This window comes from Homalodisca vitripennis, chromosome 4 (genome assembly GCF_021130785.1).
Source record: "Homalodisca vitripennis isolate AUS2020 chromosome 4, UT_GWSS_2.1, whole genome shotgun sequence".
Classification (NCBI taxonomy): Eukaryota; Metazoa; Arthropoda; class Insecta; order Hemiptera; family Cicadellidae; genus Homalodisca; species Homalodisca vitripennis.
This window is the reverse complement of record NC_060210.1, coordinates 117820605-117842500: the sequence shown is the minus strand read 5'-3', so window position 1 is coordinate 117842500 and position 21896 is coordinate 117820605. Positions and strand designations below refer to the sequence as shown.

At 32.8% G+C, this 21896-nt stretch overlaps 2 protein-coding genes across 4 annotated transcripts in view; one reads left to right on the top strand and one right to left on the bottom strand.

Annotated features, from left to right (window-relative positions):
* Nucleotides 1-21896, top strand: part of LOC124359998 (PDF receptor) — a 264911-nt gene that overhangs the window by 171246 nt on the left and 71769 nt on the right. The window lies entirely within an intron of this gene.
* LOC124359999 lies at nucleotides 14871-21662 on the bottom strand. 2 transcript variants are annotated; one of them, XM_046813223.1, is made up of 3 exons: nucleotides 21568-21662; nucleotides 16766-16877; nucleotides 14871-15931 (listed from the first exon to the last, which is right to left on the bottom strand). In XM_046813223.1, exons 1-3 carry the CDS (start codon nucleotides 21592-21594, stop codon nucleotides 15204-15206), a joined length of 867 nt encoding a protein of 288 aa, XP_046669179.1. In that variant the 5' UTR covers nucleotides 21595-21662; the 3' UTR covers nucleotides 14871-15203. The 2 variants fall into 2 exon arrangements, with proteins under 2 accessions (XP_046669179.1, XP_046669178.1); XM_046813222.1 differs by lacking the exons at nucleotides 16766-16877; nucleotides 21568-21662 and adding an exon at nucleotides 16071-16269.

The window sequence follows — 21896 nt, the reverse complement described above, 5'->3', positions numbered from 1 at the left end:
CAAGGTTTATTAATGATTACTGAATTGATACAATGAAAACATGATTAAAACGAAATATCTTTGAACTATCCAATTTTCTTAATAACTTGTTATTAGATAAGTCAAACCAGTTTTTATGAGTTTATCCAATACTACTCCCACTTTTGGCTCTTTAAAAGCTCGTCTCGTCCTGATCGACAACAGAAGGGCTAAAGGTACATAATTAATGTTGTTAGCACATCTTTTGAAATCTGTGCAGAACAGTTTTAAGTACTTCTCTTCCAAACTCACCTCGTCCGAACCCCAGCCCTTACTATACTGGTGCAACTTTATACTCCTTATCCAATATTAAACCGGATCGTTGTTTGTGGGATTTGCAATATGTATTCATCTGTATAAATTCTGTACTTGTTTCCTACGAAGATCGTTAATCATGTTTTTAAATATTTACAACAAATAAGATTAGCTATTACATTAACGGTTAGGTTTTACTGTACATTTTTTCTAACCAACACTTTACTGTAGCCTGTTGGCTTATGTATTTTATGCATTTGAGGACATATTTTTGTTACATACGAGACCTAATATTATAAGCGAGAAAAATATTTGTACATTCGTAAATTAAATAATGACTAGTTTCTTTTATCCAACAATACATAATAAAGTTATATTTGTTTTGATAATTTCATATGTTTTGTACCTGAATGACCACTTCTGGTTCAAGTTGGGTACTTTACTGGTCTGGTATTTATTTGATTTTTCCTTTCCCCCGATCAAGAAAATACACATGTTTGAGAAGCGTACTTTTTTCAAAAGACAACTTAGATAGGTTTCATAATAGTCTTTAAATATATAATAAAAGTTAGACTGCATTGTCTCTTGTTTCTGCACTGCTAGCAGTTACCCGCTACTTTACATGCAATATTGTTGACGTTTATGTCAATTGCAGGTTCGAGTTAATTATATTTCCTACGCAAATGGTGAGTTTGCCTTGTTGCAATGATCAAGAAAATACGTTTAAAAGTTTAAAATTATGGCCATTATAGTTTACTTCGTTCTTATTATGTTTTGTTTCATAGTTGATTTTGTTTTGATTCCCGATCAAGACAATATATATGACAGTTCAGAAAAGCCTACTTCTGTCGAAAGAGAACTTAAATGGTTTTTATATCACTCTTTAAATTTATAATAATATTATTTTAACATTTTTGAATATTTACAGCTGGAATTAGTACATTAGTTCTAAAGAACAGTTCAGCGAAATTTCATCTAGCATAGTTGCCTGCTGCTTCAATGGGAGTCTGAAGTAAAATTTTGACCTTCTAATCTTTTAGGACATTTCCTAAGTTACTTTAGTACTTATCTAATCGCTGAAATGTAAAACAGCATTAAAATTTATGTTTACTTAACTAGAAAATTTACTTATCACTAAATGTAAGTAAATTGAAAATAATAAAACATTGTTTACACAGAACAGTTGATTGCATTTGACAAACTCATTAAATTAATATTAAACAACTTTAAAGACAAAGATGGCATTTTTCGCTACTTTAAAAAACAGTGGGGCGTAGCCCAGAGGGACCATACAATAAACTGAAATGGGGAATAATATGAAATGGGACCAAAAATATCTCCACAGGTTTGACTATGTGTATGGAATGAATTTAACAATGTTAATTTTCTCTTCAAGCATTGCAGACTAAAGGCAGTGTGCGGTTTATATAAGAATGTTGAGTACTATGAAATTTTGAAAGGCAGAGCTGTGGTACAGAGGTCTACTTGTGGTCGGGTATTTGAGGGATCGATGGCCGAGAGTACTTTATGCAGCCGCCGACTCTGCACATCTTTCTCTGTCTCTTCTTTCTTGCACAGTTGTCTGTTAAACCACACGTGGCCATCCTTCACTCAACGACTTCTCACAGATTTTTCTCAATCGTGATTCTTTAGATATGTATTCGAAATGGAACAATTGTTTTTATAAAATTTCTATTAAAATATCTCCGAGCGGGATGGATCTATTCATCCGGATATCAAATGGCTCTGAGAAATTAACCACAGGCAAAGAATTCATGAAGTAGCTGAAATTAGCTGAAAATAAGAAACCCATATGTTTTATACTTAATTTATACCCGTTTATACTTATAAAACAACAATCTAATGGATGCCCAATAAACATCTTTACCAGTAATTGTTTTTTTTTTTTTTTTTTTTTTTTTTTTTTTTTTTTTTTTTTTTTTTTTTTTTTTTGTAAACCCTATTATAATTTTCATAATGTAAAAAACACTGGTATTATGAGCGTATTATACAGATTTAACCTTTTTCAATGCTAAAGAGTTGCAAACTATACTGCATCTATAATGCGTTTTAGTGGTCTTTAGGTGTGTTTGTTTATAGAGGAAATATTTATGTAAATTGTGTCCTAGCTTACTGAAAGAGGAAATATTGATTAATCTAATACTCTCCTCTGGTACCTACGGGTTTGACATGTATAATAAGTTTAAATTACGAACTAAAATGGTACCAAAGCACTCCAGTGAATATGTAGATAATGTGAGTAGACTTATCTACACATAACAGATACTGTTTCCGGACTGTCCGAAACTGCGGTAAAGCAAACTATGCTCCCACCAGCAGAATGTATCCGCAGCACAGAGCTGTGGTCAAATGTTGGGGGTGACCCAATTTTCACATCATCATGATTATACCGCGAGATCATCCCAACATCACACCGGGATCTCTTTCAATCTTCAATCTACTTTCATAATGTAAATTGCGTACAAAGGGCACTGGTTATGTAAAGAAATTAAGTAAGTTATATTACTTATTATATAGGATTAGAATGTATAAACTATTATGTACAACTGGGACTACTGTATTTGTTAATCATAAAACACATTCTGTACCTCATTGTATTACTTGCACTAACGTCGTGTATGATTATAAAAAGAATGGTATTAAAGGAACTATTACCAGAGAAAAATGTAATATATTAGATTAATAATAGTATATATTACTGTTACTAATAACACCACTCAAATAAATTAAAGGGTTTATATTTGTTTATATAATAAGGAGAAACTTATCCCGTTTTAAACCTTATTTTGTCAGTCCTCGTAGATCACTGTCCTGTGCGATGATCATATCAATTGTACAGATAAACAGATCAAAACAATCTTTCTGATTTTCAATCAATCCAAGTGAAATCCAGGAGGCATTCGTGAGCCCATTCGCATTTGGGCATGACACAGAGAGGTGTTATGGATTACAGGAATTAGGATTATACCATTATCTGTTTGTGACTTGGGAGTGACTGACTTCTCCTTATAAAAAAAATCTAAAAAAGTTCAATACAAATTCATTATTTCCTTACGACCTTAAGCATTGAGTAGCAAAATGGCAATTAATATATTAAATTTTTCAAAATCAACACCTTGTAACCTCTTGAATCCTAAGTGAGAGAGCCTATTCCTAGAAATGCCAGGTTAGGCAAGCGTACAACTTACAAATGTTATCAAGAAAATATGGGGTAACAACGAGATCTCTTACAACAGTCCCAATAAAAAGTATATGTGAAAATGATACATAATTGGTTCTAGTTTATACATATACATAACTAATGGTAACCCTATAAATAATATATATCATACAATAGTATTTTAAATACAGGATGGCGCATATGTCAGTTTTCCCTGAGGAGAAATTTAAAGGTTTTATAGGTTAATTGAATATTCACGAAATCAAATTCATTATATGAAATTACTTATATATTATCATACAATGTTATAGCAGTTGTTCGGAATACTCAACCTGATTTTGTATTACACTTTATATAACGATTGTGAACAGAATCACACATTTTTAGCAATAAAGGTTTATCGTTATTAACAAGTTCAAATGGATTCATAATTAGGTTTCTGAATTTGTCAATGTTTTGCCGTTTTCATGCATACACATTCTCATTTATAATACCCCAAGGTCTGGCGAGCGCGCAGGCTAATCGATTGTACCACGGCGACAAATCCATTCATTAAATTTTCTATTTAAAAAATCTCGAACTTGGATACTAAAATGTGCTGGGACGAATTTGTTGCCAAATGAGCGAATGGATATTGAAAACGGGATTGTTTCTGAGCTCGGGAACCACTAATTCTTGAAGCAACCGTAAGTAACTTTCTAAGTTAACGTTTCCTTGGATAAAATAAGGACCAATCAGTGCAGTACTCGAAATACCTCCCCATACCATAACACCAGGCAGATTGAGTTCTGCTTGGATTACATTATGAGGACTTACATCCGATCAGTACACGCAGTTATCCAGATTAACGCGTCCATTTAGTTTGAAACATGCCTCATCACACCATAAAATTGATCGCAAGAAATTTGGATTAGCCTCTGAGTGGACAATTATTTTCTCACAGAATCCCAGTCGCCTATCAGAATCATCCTCGTGAAGCGCGGTGAAGTAAAGTTGGACGGTATTGCTTCAATCTTAATTGCTTTAACATTCTTTGCACGATTCTTCTTGATATTTCTAGTTCAGCAGATACCTTACGAGTCGATTTACCGGGACTGGCTACAAAAGCTTGAGAAACTGTCTGCAGGTTTTCTTCGTTGCAAATTAATCCTGGACGACCACACTTCGGGACGTTTAAAACGCTTCCTTTGTTTTCAAATGTCTTATTTAACTTCCGCATATACTGTGGAGTGGGTATCGCGACACCTGGATATTTACCACTAAATTCTTCAATTATTATAGTAGTATTTTTCTATGCTTCTACCACAACTGAAGGATGTGAACTCGCTGTTGGGTTGTAAACATTTTAAAAACACACACAAACAAATAACAGATGCAAAGAGCGTCACTTTACACTATCCACTGGAACAGACAACAATGAACTTACTCCGTGTTGCTGCCAACTTAACATTGTTACCAACCTATCGAAACAAAATATCCCAATTTATGGGGAAACTAACATATGCGCCACTCTGTATTAATGTGAATGGTTTATCTGAGACAATAAATATAAATACTTCAAAATACATCTAGTCCTTATTATTTTTTTAAATGAATAAGACAATACGAAAACAAACCAAATTAATATAATTCATTGCATAAAATTAAATATTATCTCATACGTTGTCTTACGGTCATGGTTCACTGATAAAAAAAACAGAATTGTTGGGTTTGAAATAATGAGTAATCAATAATAAAAATGTGGAAACATGTGTTGTCAATTACTTGAGGGCTGGATAAAATTTTATATCTGTCTAACTGCACGACATTTATAAAACGAACTGGTCTATAGACTTGAAATTTTGCATCACCCTCCAAAGCCAAAGTGATCATGTATTTCCAACATAATTGTTTCTACTTGTCAATCAAATTTATATTAATGATTAATTATTATTAAAACAATCCATCCTTATTTTTTAATTCCGACATCTGGAATGTAAAAAAAATGTATATGGTTTTTTAGTTTTATTATTTTTTCTCGCGCTTTGTTAATTTAAATGTGAAGAATTGCTTGTTATATTATCATAACAAAACGTAACCAATAAATTTAGGAATAAAACCTTAAACAATTTTTTTCTTTCATTATTTTACTTTTTTGTTGGTACACATATGTCCCAAAGGACTGTGAGGGAATTAGCTAAGTAAGCATGGTTTAAAACAGCTGAGTACACATTCCTTCAGTTTGGAACATAGATTTTAATGTTTATGTCATTGTAAGTTGAATCAAGCTTGAATCAAGTCATATGATATAAACTGTACTGGAATATTTGTTTGCCAGTAGGATGTAAAACTATCTTTACTGTACGGCATTTAAGTATATGTTAATAATTTACCGTAATTGTATCCAATTTACTGTAAGGTAGTTCCAGGTGAGATGCCCAAATGGTACATATGCCCCAGTCGACGTAGTTCTAGTGTATTACGTTTTTATGTGATGCCACTAACTCATTGTTGCAGTGTCAACTCTCGGCTTATTAGTGCAGTCATTCAAGCATTATTGCTCCGAATCTTTTTACTGTGAACCGAATTGCATACAATTTTGGAATTAGGTTAATCTTACCCTTAAATTCAAAAGTGAAAATGATTTGAACTCCGCAACCACCCGGGGGGTGGTTGCCACCCCTTCTCGGGGATGAATTTATTTTTCTAAAAATAACATCGGATATCGATAGAAGGCCTAATTTTAACCAAAAACCATCTATAACGTTTTTCGAAAAATCCAATACTTTTCAAGTTATTGGCAATTGAAAATTCGCAATTCTTTCACGTCTTTCATCGGTTTTTTGCAAATATCTCCAACAATATACGTTTTATCGAACATTTTATAAAGAACACAATTGTAGCAGGTAAAACAATGAACCATTTGGTTTTTTATAAAGTACCCTACTCTAAGTGCAGTATTAAGCTGGATATTAAAAATCAAAGCCGTTTTTATTTTGTCTGAAATTTAATCGGTGTGGTCAATGCCATCTAGCGGCGAGCAGATGCATTTTAGGCATTCTAATAAAAATTTTTTTATAGTGCTTGAAATAAGCTTTAAAATGAGCACCATTAAAAGTCTTTTGCACGTAAAATAAGTGAGCTGTATTACAAATAAGAGGAGCATCTAATGTTTTTTCTTTTAAATCAACGGGTTTCATAAGTGCCATTTCCACAAAAATTAAAATTAATCGTATTCCGCCTATAATCAACTTTATTATGAAGAGTTTGATAGATTCTATCAGTTTGGCTGCTTTAGGACACATATTTTTCAAAAAAGTCACGATTAAAAAAAAATTCAAATAAAAAAAAAACACTTTTTTCATAATATCTCAAAAATGACGACATATACGTAAAAAAAGTGTAGGGATGAAAAATTTAGGTATATTTCTGACAAACAATTTGGATTTTTTTGATTTTTCTGTCAAACAAAAATTGACGGAAATATGATTGTTTAAAGAGCGCGTGGCAGCGCAATCACTGCCTCTCTTAAGCCCTTTAACCCTTCACCACATGAGAAAAAGGTTTTTACTATATATTGCAATGAAGGATGTTGTAGCTCTCTTAATTACCTTTACAATGTTTTTTTATAAATTGTGATAGCATGAAAATTGAAGGAGTTATGGTCAAAAACTTATTATATTTTTTTCTGCTTAGTAACTGAACATTTCGGACTGTGAATATTTGGAGCATTGTGAAAGTACGCAGTATAATAGAGATACAAAACTATTGTAATGTGTATATATATATACATAATATGGCTCATATATTTTGGAAACGTAGGCATGAATACATACCAACGTTCTTATATGTATATATAACACATTTGAGTGAATTTTATATAATTTGTAAATATTTTATTCAATAAATGGCAATTTTTTACTCTAAATTAAATTATTTTTAAATATTTAATCATATATATATATATTTACTGTTTTAATTTAGGGGTAGTTTTAAGGGTAGAAAAGCTTAAGAACATGATAATCATTTTCGAGAGTGTGGAATAATATTTAAATCCTTTTCATTTTATCAAAAAAATTTTTTATCAAGGGGTAGATTTCAAGGGTTGAAAGGGGGTTAAAAATTTGATAATTACTATAGAGAATATAAAATATTACTTACTATAGAGTAAGTAATATTTTATACTATAATATTTTATACTATAGAGTAAGTAAGTCTAATGTATAGACTTACATCTTTTTATGTCATATCAAAGTATTTTTTTGTGATTTTTTCAATTTAGGGGTTGTTTGCAAGAGTTGTAAGATTTTCAAGGGGTTGAAAATGATTTTAATATGAGGTAATTGTGTTAGAAAACACTTTATCATTTCACCACTTACTATTAAACATGTTTTCTAGTGATAAAATGGCTCAATGTCGATTTTTCCATTAAAGGGTTGTTTACACCCCTTAAAAATAATAGGCGGAGTTCAGATCATTTTCACTTTTGAAGTTAAGGGTAAGAAGAGCCTAATTCCAAAATTTCATGCAAATCGGTTCACAGTAAAAAAATTCGGAGGTAAGACCGTATTTTTCGCTTCAATGACTGCACTAAGCCATATTTACTGTATAAACACAACACAATGTGCGAGCAAGTTCATCGGTCAATTTTAATTTTGAAGATAAATTTCAGAAATAATAATACTAATTAATGTGATATTTAAAGAAATTTCACTCAAAAAATGTGCTGTTTGATTTTTGTTTCTTAAGAAAATATATTTTCTTTTTAAATAAATTTATGTCACTCCCTGGTGTTATATACCATGTCTATGATGCAAAAATTTCCTTTTTTGGGACTGATTACAAAATGGCATAAATTGTGTAGAGTAATACATAACTCCTTATTTCTTGGATTTAAGGAAGTAATCTTAAAAATGTATGAGTTTAACTAAAACTGCTCCAACCCAAAATCTACTGTACCACCTTAACGTTTATCCAAACTGTGGTAGCTTGCTGTATGCCTAACAATCGTAACTCGCCCCCCTTGATCGTCCTTTGCCAAAATGAAACTAAAGCAAGCGTAGGTACAACATTATAATTACCCCCGACCACATTTGACATTGTCGGAGGACACAAACAGAATTCTGAATGGAAGTGTCATTGTGGGAGGAGGAGATGTAGGTCATTAGCGGCTACACATGTCAGAACATGTAATGAGCAAGATTAATATAATAACAAACACAACAAAACAATAGTGTTTATTATTGAGTCCAAGCATATTATTCATTTTTAGAGGTGATAGTGTAGTTTTTTTTTTGTATTCAATATAAACTAAATGTAGGAAACTCTATTTAATAATTCCCAAGAGAAAGACAAGATTCGTTTACAACATAGTAAGAAACGGAATAAAATTTTAAAAGTGTCTTTGACCAAGAGAATGTCTTAAAAGATAAGTATTAGTCTTATTACAAAGAGGGAGCTTACGACATACTATCGTATACTTGAGTGTGAAGTTAGGATTCCCAACTCTATAAATGGACATAGCTTGTGTACCAATTGTGGTATTTAACTAATTAAAATCAAGAATATTTTGTCTGGGAAGTTCGAAATGTTTAAAATAAATCGCAAAGAACTAAGGATTAGTGGATTTCTAAACAGCTCTTTTGTATTAATTTGTCTAAATAACTTCTAGAAACGGTATGCATTTAAGTAAGGTATAGAAGAATAATTTATAGAGACTGTAAGATACATGGTAGTCTTGGACACCAGTGGGATGTGTTTAAAAAATTACTGATTTCAAGTGAACCCACAAAAAAGTCTAAGGGTGATAAGTCTGGAGATCTTGACAGCTACCCAATAGATCATCTTATACCGATCCAGTTATCCGGGCAGTGTGTATCTAGCCATTGTCGCACAGGAAAAGCATAATGTGGAGGAGCTCCATCTTGTTGAAAATAAAATATATCCGCATCTAAATTAAACTGGCCTACTTCATTTAACTGGTTTTCAAGTGCTTCCACAACAAGAGATCCAATTGTGTTTTCTATCAAATCTAAGTACGATTCTCCATTTACGTTTCCTTCAATAAATACAGGTTCAACAATAATATCCCTAATTATTTCTGCCCAAACATTAATTTTTTTAGGCTATTGGGTTGATCCTTCATCCTTTGCATGTAGGTTTTGAACTAGAATCGACAATTGTGTTTATTACCAAACCGTTAACATAAAATGTACACTCATCAATAAAGCAAATGTTTTTCATGTTTTCATTGTCGATAATGATTGCATTTGTTGACTGAATTCAATCTAACGGTCATATCATCTCCATTAAGTTCATGACAAACTTTGACTTTGTAAGAACGAAATTTGTGAATTTTCAACGCTTTATGAACGGAACCAACAGATACTCAAGTTTCAACAGAAAGTTTACGAATGGATGTATTAGGTTTATCCACAAGATTATGAATCACTTCAATTAGAGATAATTAGTCAAGAACTCTGTTATCAGACCTTTTCTTGTTATTAACTGAATGGATTTCGGTAGTTTTTGTATCTAAATTTATGATGTACCTAGATGACACATTCCTTCCGGAATGCAGTGTGTTGAATGCGTTAGCAGTTCTTGGATCAAAACATAAAAATAATCTCCACTCATTCTTGAAGGCTTAAACCATTTTCCTTGTGAGGCAAGACGTACTACACGCACCACGATCACTAAACAAATGAAACCGCATTCCTAAATGTTTGGTGTGTTGAAACATGACCAGAGATTACCGGACCAGTCTCCAGCAACACTGCAGATAGGAAAGATAAAAGAATTATAAGACACTTGATTATCCTGATTACTTACAAATACTGATAGCATAATTAGTAATTATGTTAATATTACACAAAACATTTTAGTAATATCATTACATTCAACTAGTACTGGTGACGTCTTATTAGGAGGAGTACAGTAGTTTGTAGAGTAATAATTGTAACGTAGAACATTATATTATTGGCTGCTGATACCAAACGGCTTGGTCAATTTCATTTTTTTCCCAAAATATTTTTTTTATGAGCTTCAATGTGGGTGTCACAAGGGATTAGTTGCCATTTTAAAATTTTGGCTTTCGTTACGGGGGGGTCATGAGGGTGAGCATATCCAATTTTAAAATAACTTTTTTTCTTCCTCCAATTAGTACAATACACTCCCGTTTACTTGAATTTTAATACTTGGGCTATAAGTCTAAAAACACGAGTAAAATGAACACCTTATATATCATTATAAATAAATAAAGTGTAAATAAATAGTTTTATATATATATATATATATATATATATATATAAATTAAATTGTATATATATATATATATATATATATATATACTATATATATATATATATATATACAATTTTTATTCAGTTAATAAAGCAAGGAAATATCCTACAAATTAAATTTTAAAAACTATTTCTAATGCCTAACAAATAATAATTAAATAATTACATTCAGATAATATCAAAAGACTATAATATAGTCAAGAGATTTTTGTTTTCTAACATCTATAGATGTACAGAAACGTACACATTGAAATGTAGCACAGTATGAACATGTATATCTAAGTATAACATAATCTTAGTTCATGAATAATAGACTTCACGGGCAACCACGGTCCCAGATACGTGTGCTTTTTTACATATAGCCAAGTATTTCATCAGTAACATCTTTTATTAGAGGCAATACAAGATTGACTCATCTGAGCTATTAACAAGATTAACCTCCGCTGATCTCACCCATCTCGCTCCTAAGTCCTGTTTAAGAGAGGCCACCATTCTACAGTGTTTGCTTGCATCAGCACAATACCTAGTCTTCCGGAGCATATTGACTTCTGTACCGTTAATTAGATTTTATATAATGTAAATTTCACAACCTAGTCAGTCAGTATAATTTAATATTATTTTTTTATCCAATGTTCCGGAACTAAATTATCGGCGGAGTAACTACCTAATTGGCACGCGTATGAATATTTAATTCTAACCCTTTGTAGCAGCCCAACTACGTGACCGATCAGACCTCGCGTGCCTTGTCCGTAAGTAAAATTTATCCTTTCGTATTATTAAACTAACCCTTTGATGCCAAACATATAAAAATGAATGTAACTTAAAGTAAAGTTGTGAATAGTAAAGTAACTTACCCTTGAAGATCTTTTATTTGCCTGATTGAAATAGATACAAGTTGTGGCGTCGTCCTTCTGACGAGCACGTTGTTGTAATAAGTTTTTTGTATCATTAAATGGCTAATACCGTCGCGAATTTGTTTTTAAGCGATCTCACGTAGCTGACGTATCTCACGTGTCTCACGTATTATGTGAGTAGGCGGCTACCAGTTTCTTAACTTCTACTCCTCTTCTAGAAATAACCCTTCTTAGACTACAGCTTCAATGTCTCGTGCCTAGACGCCGACGCCCGGGTTGTGAGTCTACATATTGCGAAGGGAAGTGAAATCTTAATGTTTTATAAAGTATCGTAGGCATAATTCCATAGAACATTGGATATTTTAGGCCCACCTAGCAGATATACATTTTTAGTTCTTATACTCTAATTGGCAGCAACGTGGCAAGGCATACATTTAATTTAACAACTAAAAGTGGTGCTTGTAAGTTTCATAAATAAATTGAACTTATAAGTAAGCTTTGCAATTCGAGTATTTATTACTACAACCTCAGAAGTCACCACCCCCATGTGTTATCGACATTCGGTACACTTTGGAGTGAGTTTTTTTAGCGCGTATGTTTAATGTATGGTTGTCCGTCATTGTTTTACATTGTACATAGGTGTAATTGGTCTCACTCTGTTACCTGTTGCTGTTATGGCTATTGCTATGTCACTATATAAACGTGTTAGAATTTTTTCTCACTGTCTATTATTGATTCTATTGTTATTTATTGTCTAGTATTGTTACCTGTTCGTATATTGTGTATTATTTAATTGTTATGATTTTCTCTTTAAGTATAGCTACCAATCTTAATTGTTGCTACTTTACTTATTGTTTACCTGTATTGCTGAGTTTTATTATTGTTATTTTTTAAATTACTCTTTACAACTATATATCCCTATCTATTGTTGTCTGTATTATGATTATTTATTGTATGTTTGTCACTACATTATTACTAACTTTCTACCATAAGGAATGTTAATGCCTTTAATGTAAATGGTGTTGACCGTTAAATAAATAAATAAAAATATTATTTGAAAACAACGTTTAGTTTATATTTAATAAAAAAAACTAATAAATGTACCATAAGATATCATTTTATTACTAGCTACAGCACCAAGAAACGTGAAGAGTATTCTAATAGACCCTACTTTCTGTATAGATTACTTAATAAACTAGTGAATTCAAATTCTGTAAAAATTCATTTATGGAGTTTTTTTAACTTTTGTTAATAAGATCAATTTCAATATATTTAATAATAAAACATTATAGTATTACTCTGTAATACTAAAACATAAGTTTCATTTTGTTCCAGTTCACCTTGAACTGCGTCTGGTATCTGACGTTGTCTCTAACTTCACTCCTGGAATTTGGAGTTATGTTAGTCTGATGAGATCACCTTGAGCTGTGTCTGTTATCTGACGTTGTCTCTGACTTCACTCCTGGAATTTGGAGTTATGTTAGTCTAATGAGATCACCTTGAGCTGTGTCTGGTATGACGTTGTCTCTGACTTCACTCCTGGAATTTGGAGTTATGTTAGTCTGATGAGATCACCTTAGCTGTGTCTGGTATCTAACGTTGTCTCTGACTTCACTCCTGGAATTTGGAGCCATGTTAGTCTGGTGAGATCCAAAGAAAGTCGGCAACGAAAAACCTCAAAACAAACCTTCACATCGTTTCGGCATCAAAATCACCTCATTGACTTGGTGAAGTGGCAGTCTCATTGTCTCATTAAGTGAATTGAACAATTGAATTCCCTAATAAATGGAGGGTGAACTGGAGCAAAATTCAGCATTCAAATTGAATCATCCCTACCTACCATAGCTATTATGAGTAGAAAACTCTTTCGTCACCGTGTTCAGAGATCGTTTCAAAAACATTGTATTGCACTTTATCTTATTAAACAAACGATATAGTATACGAACGCTCTCACATGAATGTTTATTATTCTTTAAATAGTTATAATAGTGTGTATTACTCGTATATCATATTGCGACTAATACACTAACAAAATTTCTGATGGATAGAAGCTGCACGGAGTCTAGAACAACCGACAAAGGCACTGCTTTCTCATGAATAATATCTATATGACACATTGAAAATTTATTTAGGAATCAATTTTAAAATGGTTTGCTTCTTCTCTCAGGTCAAATACCATTTTAGATTAAGTATTTATTCAATTCCTCAAACCATCTTATGCATTTGTGCCGACTTATGCTGGTTCCAATTTAAATAACATTTTGAAAAAAGTAATACTCTACACACTTTGTACAAACTAATGGTTATGAGATTGAGTATTAATATCTATCAGTGCTTAGATAATATTATTGATTGCATACATCTAAGAAAAGTTTAAAGTAAGCTTTGGTTTTGTTTTCATTGTGGAGAGTAATTGATGAAAGTTGATGAGTAATTGATTGATAAGTCTTGTAGGTTTTAATTTTTACTACATATTACAGACATCATCAACATATCGTATCCACTTTCTTGGGAAATATGTAACTTGACTTTTAAACGTAGTTTAAAAATAACTCATAAAAATATTTGTACCAAAAGTCCTTGCAATATGAAATAAATATTGGAAAATTTGTATTTATTTACCAGTGATATTTTGAAATAATGTTCTTGAGACACATCCATTTCACTACAATTATGGTTGAGATGGGAAAACTTCAATATCAGATTCATGAAAAACTTAGGTTGTATACAATGCAAAGCTACTGTTGGCTAATGACCTACTAAGTCATTTTTGTAACACGATAGGTATTTCAACAGAGGTGCCTAATCTGCGTTCTACATTAATGGATTCTTAAAAAATCTAAATATTTCTATCGCAAGTTATTCACTATAACTAGTGCAATGTTGATAACGAAAAATAAGCTAGTACTGTGTGGAAGGAAGAAAGCAAAAAGAAACAAATAACTAAACATTTATTCTTTTATACATTACATGCGAGCATACCCATACAATAAATTCCTTATTAGTATAAGTACTCCAATGAACAAATTTTAAATTTTATTTGTAAAGAGTAACCAATATATATTTTGGAAACTTTACACGTTATTGAGCGTATTATGGAAACGGTATTTCCATAAAAATGATATTAAATGTTTTAAACTTTACAAGTTTACATCAAGATAAGGATTTAGTGATAGTGCCTGGAGTAATATAATGTCATGTACAATTGCTTATAAAATTAAATATATATATAAATATATATATATATATATATATATATATAATTATATGTTAACCACACGTGCAGCTAGGCATAAAATAGTCACTTTGGCCCTGCAGCATTTGGAAAAGTGATACTGAATGGTTTCAAACATGACTCTTTGGATGTTACTTGATAAACATGTGACTTAACTTTTCAGTTTTGTGAACAGAGAAGTTAAAAATCATTACTTATTTAAATAATTGGCCTTAAGATAAAAAGAACTACCCTAATTATACAATTCAATAAAATATGCCCTCCTTTTTCTAGGTCTGTCCTATCGCAAAAGCTATAAAAACCATATCCCTCTATCTAAATATCAGCTATGAAGCATTTTAAGGAGGAAATACTATACAAATATAAAAGTCCGATGTATCTTAACGCTTATTGAAAAAGTCAGAATTAGGGACGTTGCAGTTGGGGACCAGAGAGCGATCGATACATTGAAACTCTGTCTCTGAGAAACCTTGCCCTGGGGGACAAGTCATGTTGGTCATAGTGTAGCTATCGCAGGAGTAGCATTGCGGGTTGTTAGAGGTACACTTGTAATATTCGGTGCAGCTGTCCTGGCTGGGGTATAGACCTACAAATGGGCAAGAGGGGACACATCTTTGGTAGTAATCATAAAAATAGTTTGCCCCTATACACCGGTCAACTGCAACGGTTGCGTTGTTTTCGCAGTATAAAAAGTAATTGTAGTAGCCGTTAGAATTCCAGCCGGCAGAAACTTTCGCCCCACTTTTCCCTTGACAACGGTTAGTACCATTTAGACAATAACCACTATAACTGTAGCAATATCCAAATAGAAAACTATAGTAAGGTTGGCTTAGAGGACAAGAATACGTCGTAGCTTGATCTCCTTTACATGTAAAATATCTGGAACAGTTTTTAGGGTCTGGGAATATTCCGTCTCTCATGCAGATATTGTTCGCTTCTGTAGGAGGAATGTGGCATGTAGCATACGAACTGTCAGTGCAGGTTCCGGTAGCGTAATCACAGACGGGGGCGGTCGTCGGGCAAGTGACCCGGTCTACTTCGTACAGTCTGGTGCCATCGTCAGTGGGGGCGCACACCCTGGACGTGGAACAGTCTAGACATGAATATTGTCTATCGCAGTAGACAGGAGCTGGTGTGGAACTGATGTTTCCATACTCTAGAGCGGACACCTCTGGTAGATACGCTGTAATCCCTGTTGTCAGTATTGACACAACAGCTGCCTGCAACAATATATACATAATGCATATGTCTATCGCAGTAGACAGGAGCTGGTGTGGAACTGATGTTTCCATACTCTAGAGCGGACACCTCTGGTAGATACGCTGTAGTCCCTGTTGTCAGTATTGACACAACAGCTGCCTGCAACAATATATACATAATGCATATGTCTATCGCAGTAGACAGGAGCTGGTGTGGAACTGATGTTTCCATACTCTAGAGCGGACACCTCTGGTAGATACGCTGTAGTCCCTGTTGTCAGTATTGATACAACAGCTGCCTGCAACAATATATACATAATGCATATGTCTATCGCAGTAGACAGGAGCTGGTGTGGAACTGATGTTTCCATACTCTAGAGCGGACACCTCTGGTAGATACGCTGTAGTCCCTGTTGTCAGTATTGACACAACAGCTGCCTGCAACAATATATACATAATGCATATGTCTATCGCAGTAGACAGGAGCTGGTGTGGAACTGATGTTTCCATACTCTAGAGCGGACACCTCTGGTAGATACGCTGTAGTCCCTGTTGTCAGTATTGATACAACAGCTGCCTGCAACAATATATACATAATGCATATGTCTATCGCAGTAGACAGGAGCTGGTGTGGAACTGATGTTTCCATACTCTAGAGCGGACACCTCTGGTAGATACGCTGTAGTCCCTGTTGTCAGTATTGACACAACAGCTGCCTGCAACAATATATACATAATGCATATGTCTATCGCAGTAGACAGGAGCTGGTGTGGAACTGATGTTTCCATACTCTAGAGCGGACACCTCTGGTAGATACGCTGTAGTCCCTGTTGTCAGTATTGATACAACAGCTGCCTGCGACAATATATACATAATGCATATGTCAACAACACAAGGTTTCTAGAAGTGTTTCCTTTTGTAAAAACATTGGGATTTAGATTTTTATGATTTTAACTTACATTTTGGAGAATACATGACAAAGTGTTTGTTAAGAAAAGGCAATCAACGTTTCTCTCATGCTTGGTGTTGATAGTCTGGGCAGGACTTAAAAATACTTATATTTTGATTTCTTGTCCTACAAGGGAAAAGTTTCCAATTTTACTTATATATAAATTTTTCTCTATAACTGCAAGGATATGTAGAGTGAGATTAGGTTCACCATTGACCAAAATACCGCGGAAAAGCCATAGCTAGGGATGGAAACTTGTTGTGTATCTTGTGCTTTAGCTACTCCAACCTTGGAAGAAAGGAAGCTTGTTTGAAGCTCTTACATACATGCTTTACTAGCTAAACCTAACAAAAGATATGTCGTTACGTCTGGTAATGCAGCCTTAGTAATAGCATTAGCCTTTTATATTAGCCTACTCTAACAAACAGACTATTATATTATATTTAAATCTTTCAGCATTTTGATCTGAGAAAGACCCTCTCACATGCAACTGTAAAAAAATTAAAATTAAACATTTCTTATTTTACCAGACGAAATTAAGCCTGAGAAGCCCTCTCTGACACAACATGGGGACCAACTGACTTCGAAAACACCGCCATTGGCCGGGCAGACGGGCTATTTAAATTTATCTACGGTTATCATTATTATCTATTGACCAATTTCTCATTTACGCAGGTTGTTATTCGGTGCGCACTGAAGATATCCATTGTGATTCTGATTTACAAAAAGTTGGCCCTCGCACCTCAAGCAACTGATGTCCTATTTCTATTCTCACATTTCCTAATACACTTTTCTAAGAAAAAACATTCCTAAACCTATTTCAAAAGTTCTTTACCATTTAAAAGTTCTCTTTCCTGAACAGTTCGTGTTAGGAAAAACAAATCGATCATCAATTCCATAACTGGACTTAATCATAATATTGTCGATGGCCTGGAGAGGAGAGAACGTGTGAAAAGCATATTTCTGTACCGCTCCTAAGTAAATTATACGACACTGTTACACCAGTTATGTACTAGTGGTTTTAGAGGTTTTCCGCACGATTGGCTCTCGATTGGTTTTATCTTAAAGATAAAACTCAATGCGTGCGGATTGCGAATGGCCAGTAAAACAAAGCCAAGATAAATTGTATTGTCCCTCAGAAATCAATATTAGGACCAGTCTTCTTCTTTATTTTATGTAAACGGATTGAATTCATCAGTCCGGAATGGGTAGGTGAGATACAATATGCTGATGGTATGATTCTATATTAAATCGAAATAAAAAGAATATGTTGAAGTAAAATTCGCACATCGAACAGCTCAAAATCAAATTCTATAAATTTTCGTTTTCAGTATGTATAACAATAAGATCAAGATTATCTCCCCTCGATAATGATGGTGAATGTTCTCTGGAATGTACTTTGATCTATGGCGGACATGGCATGTCCATAATGACAGCGTCTGCTCTAAGGTTGCTTCTAGATTTATGTTTTGCGAAAACTTTAAAAATGTTTTTTTATATTAAAATGGCCTACTTTGGTCTGAAACATCTGCATTTGCTTACGGCTTGAGATTGTAGGCCCGTTTTTCAAATACAATCGGGAGATTATTTAGAGCTCAAAAGAAAGTTGTCAGAATTCTTTACAAATTAAATTGTAGAGAGTTGTGCACATATGTATTCAGAGCGTTTTGATCCCTAAAGTTAACTTATATACTCTTATCATCGACGTCTTCCAATACTCAAATGCGAGTTGGTCCAACAACACAGAACGACAGCATTTGTCCCAGATAACCTCTCAGTGTTTCCAAACAATTCGAATCTCGATAAAAACGCGTTTTACTCCGTTCGTTAATTTACGTCGGTTCACTGGGATAAAAAGTATTGAAAATTACGGAGAAATAACAATTATAACAACTGTTCTGTTATACAGTTGCATAGTTACATTGATTAATAATTAGTTACACAATTATACGAAAGTAATGTAAACACAATAAAATGACTGCATATCGATTAAAACGCTTACCACGTAATAACAGATAGGACGCAAGTTATACGTATTTTATTAATTAATTGTGGTGTTTAAGGAACCAATACCAGATCCAGCACGTATACACTTCTTGTAGCTAGAAAGAAATGTGCATAAGTAAAAAAAAAAAAAAAATAATTACTCACAAATTAGGTGTTTAAAATTATTGTAGAATTATTGCGCAACTAACATACATGTATTGTACAATTATTATCTAGGTAGAGTACTTACAGTATACAAGACGATGTTTTGTATAGTTATTTTGTGTATTTTATTAAATTTTTCTTTGCATTAAAACAATAGCTTGATTTTTTTTAACATTAATTGTTCAACACAGTTCAATCCTTCCAACATTTCTTGCTGAAATTTTAAATTATAATAAGTACATTCTTGATTATTATCCTACACAAACTGAAGATGTAGCCAAATTTACAAGCAGTTTTTTACAAATATATTCTAACCATTTACATTAATTTGATATGAAAACATATATTAATATCCGTATCTCCTTGGATATATTTTATGTAACTTTGAATTTTTATAAAAAATGCCTTTGCTACATGACTAAAAACACGACAATAATGGGTTGATCAATTTACTTCGGTAAGGAATTAAAAATGTTTAAGGCAATCTTAATGAATATTTACTTTTGTGGTAATGTTAAAACCTACAGTATTAGATTTATTACATGCTAATAATTAAATATTGATAATTACGAGATAATGCTTTTGTTTTTGTATAACTATTTACCAGAAGGTTTTTTTTTCAATCTTCAAAGAGAGGTTAGGTGCCAAATGGCTCACATATTGACAGAATCAGGTTATTCTCTTCTTAAAAAATAAACCACGGTATATTGGTTTGAAACATTTATAAATTTTCGTGTATCTAGGTACACTTCTTCAGATAAATATACATGTATAAATATTTACATAAACTGTGACAAAAAATTAGGTAAGAACTCAAACAAGAAAAAAAAATATTATAAATAAATAAATACAGTAGATCAGCAGCTGATGGTCCATGACATGACGTGTGTGAATAAGTTGACGAAAAATAAATTTATCTTAAATTGAGACCCCTTGGATGTCTTGTCTGAAGCACCAATTGGTGTGCAGTTTCACTTTTTTTCAATTTAAATCTATTAAGGCTTTCGTTTGAATCTTCAGGGATCTTATTTATGCCTTTGATGGTGTAGCAATTTTCTATCTAATTTTGTTTATGGACATTGATAGCGTGACTTTTGATAGCTAAAGGTTTTGATCTACTGTATTTATTCATAATATTTGTTTTTCTTGTTTGAGTTCTTACCTAATTTTTTGTCACAGTTTATGTAAATATTTATACATGTATATTTATCTGAAGAAGTGTCCCTAGATACACGAAAATTTATAAATGTTTCAAACCAATATACCGTGGTTTATTTTTTAAGAAGAGAATAACCTGATTCTGTCAATATATATATGATAACCAATTAATCTTGAAATACAATATGAACACTACACTTATATAAGAACTTTCCTACTTTATCTTGTGTGCTTAAGAGCGGGAAGGAAGCACCAACAAATAAAAACTAAAAGCTATAAAACTGTAATAACATTTTGTAATGACTCTATCACTCTTAAATCTAATGATCAAACGCTGTACTTACTTGCTTATGTAATGCTATGGTTATATTTAACAAAGTACGAGTACGCCACACCACGTGTCACTTAACAGGCTTGGCTGTGACTGCATACACAATTTTTACTCAAAAGGTCATGTAAATTCTGGATTTATCCAGGGGGCAGACATACAGATAGACAGAAAATAAATTGATGCAAAAATTACGCTCAGTCAAATCCTATTCTTTTAGAAATATTTCAGGCAAAAGTTAAAGTCTACGGATGAAATATTGTTTTTTGGCATATTTTCCCACACGATACATTCAAATTTTTCCTAATTAGTAAGCTTTCTTAGCAGTGCTCAAATAAAGCTCCGGTGAGCTAGGGAAGGTGCTACAATGGAAGAATACGCTGAAATCAAATCGTATCACCTACTTTTAACACTGACTTTCTACTATAATATTTTTCGTTTTTCTCTATGAATAAAAATGTCACATGTACAAATCTCTTTGTGATTTTACACAGTATTTTTACAAATTTATTTGTTCTGCTTGTTTTCTAGTTACCATCGTGGTTGCGCATGAGATAAATGTAGAAATAATAACTAACGTTCAGCAAGATCCCATTGAATAACATCCACCATCACCGAAATCAGTGTTGCTTATATATAAATGAAGCTTCATACAAAATTTCAAGTCTATACGTCACTTCGTTTTCGAGATATCATGCGGACAGTTAGATAGGAATGCGGATGGAGTAAATGAAAATTTTCCAGCCACCGGAGTGATAGGCTTCGCTAAAGCTCAGTAAGTAAGACGCGATTTTTTGGTTCAAAAAGTTTTAAATAAATACATTTTGAGATGGATAGGTCAATATATTTGAGATAATGAGTTGAAAAAATCCAGGATAAAATGCGTATAAAACCTAATTGTACTGTTGTGTAATGGAAAAAAGTTTGTTTTCAATATTTTTTAACATCGAAACACTTACCAGAACCAAAATATGGACTCGTCCCATCGTTGCAGAAATGTGCTAGTTGTATCTTTTGCCCTTTATGGTCTGATATTATTTATACTTAAAACTAGCTACACTTATCAATTAATTGAAAAACTTTATAAATCTTCAAAAGCAATTTCAATTAGTATCTATTTAATGGGTACATATTATTTCACTTGCGAAGAGATAAATGAACAATAATACTTCATTAACAGCAAAGAGAGGAAACCACTTCACTCTAATAGAAAACGTTGCGAAACACTTGTGAACATTTTGCGAAAAAAATCACCTTTAGATTTAGATAGTTTACGTAAGAACCGCTG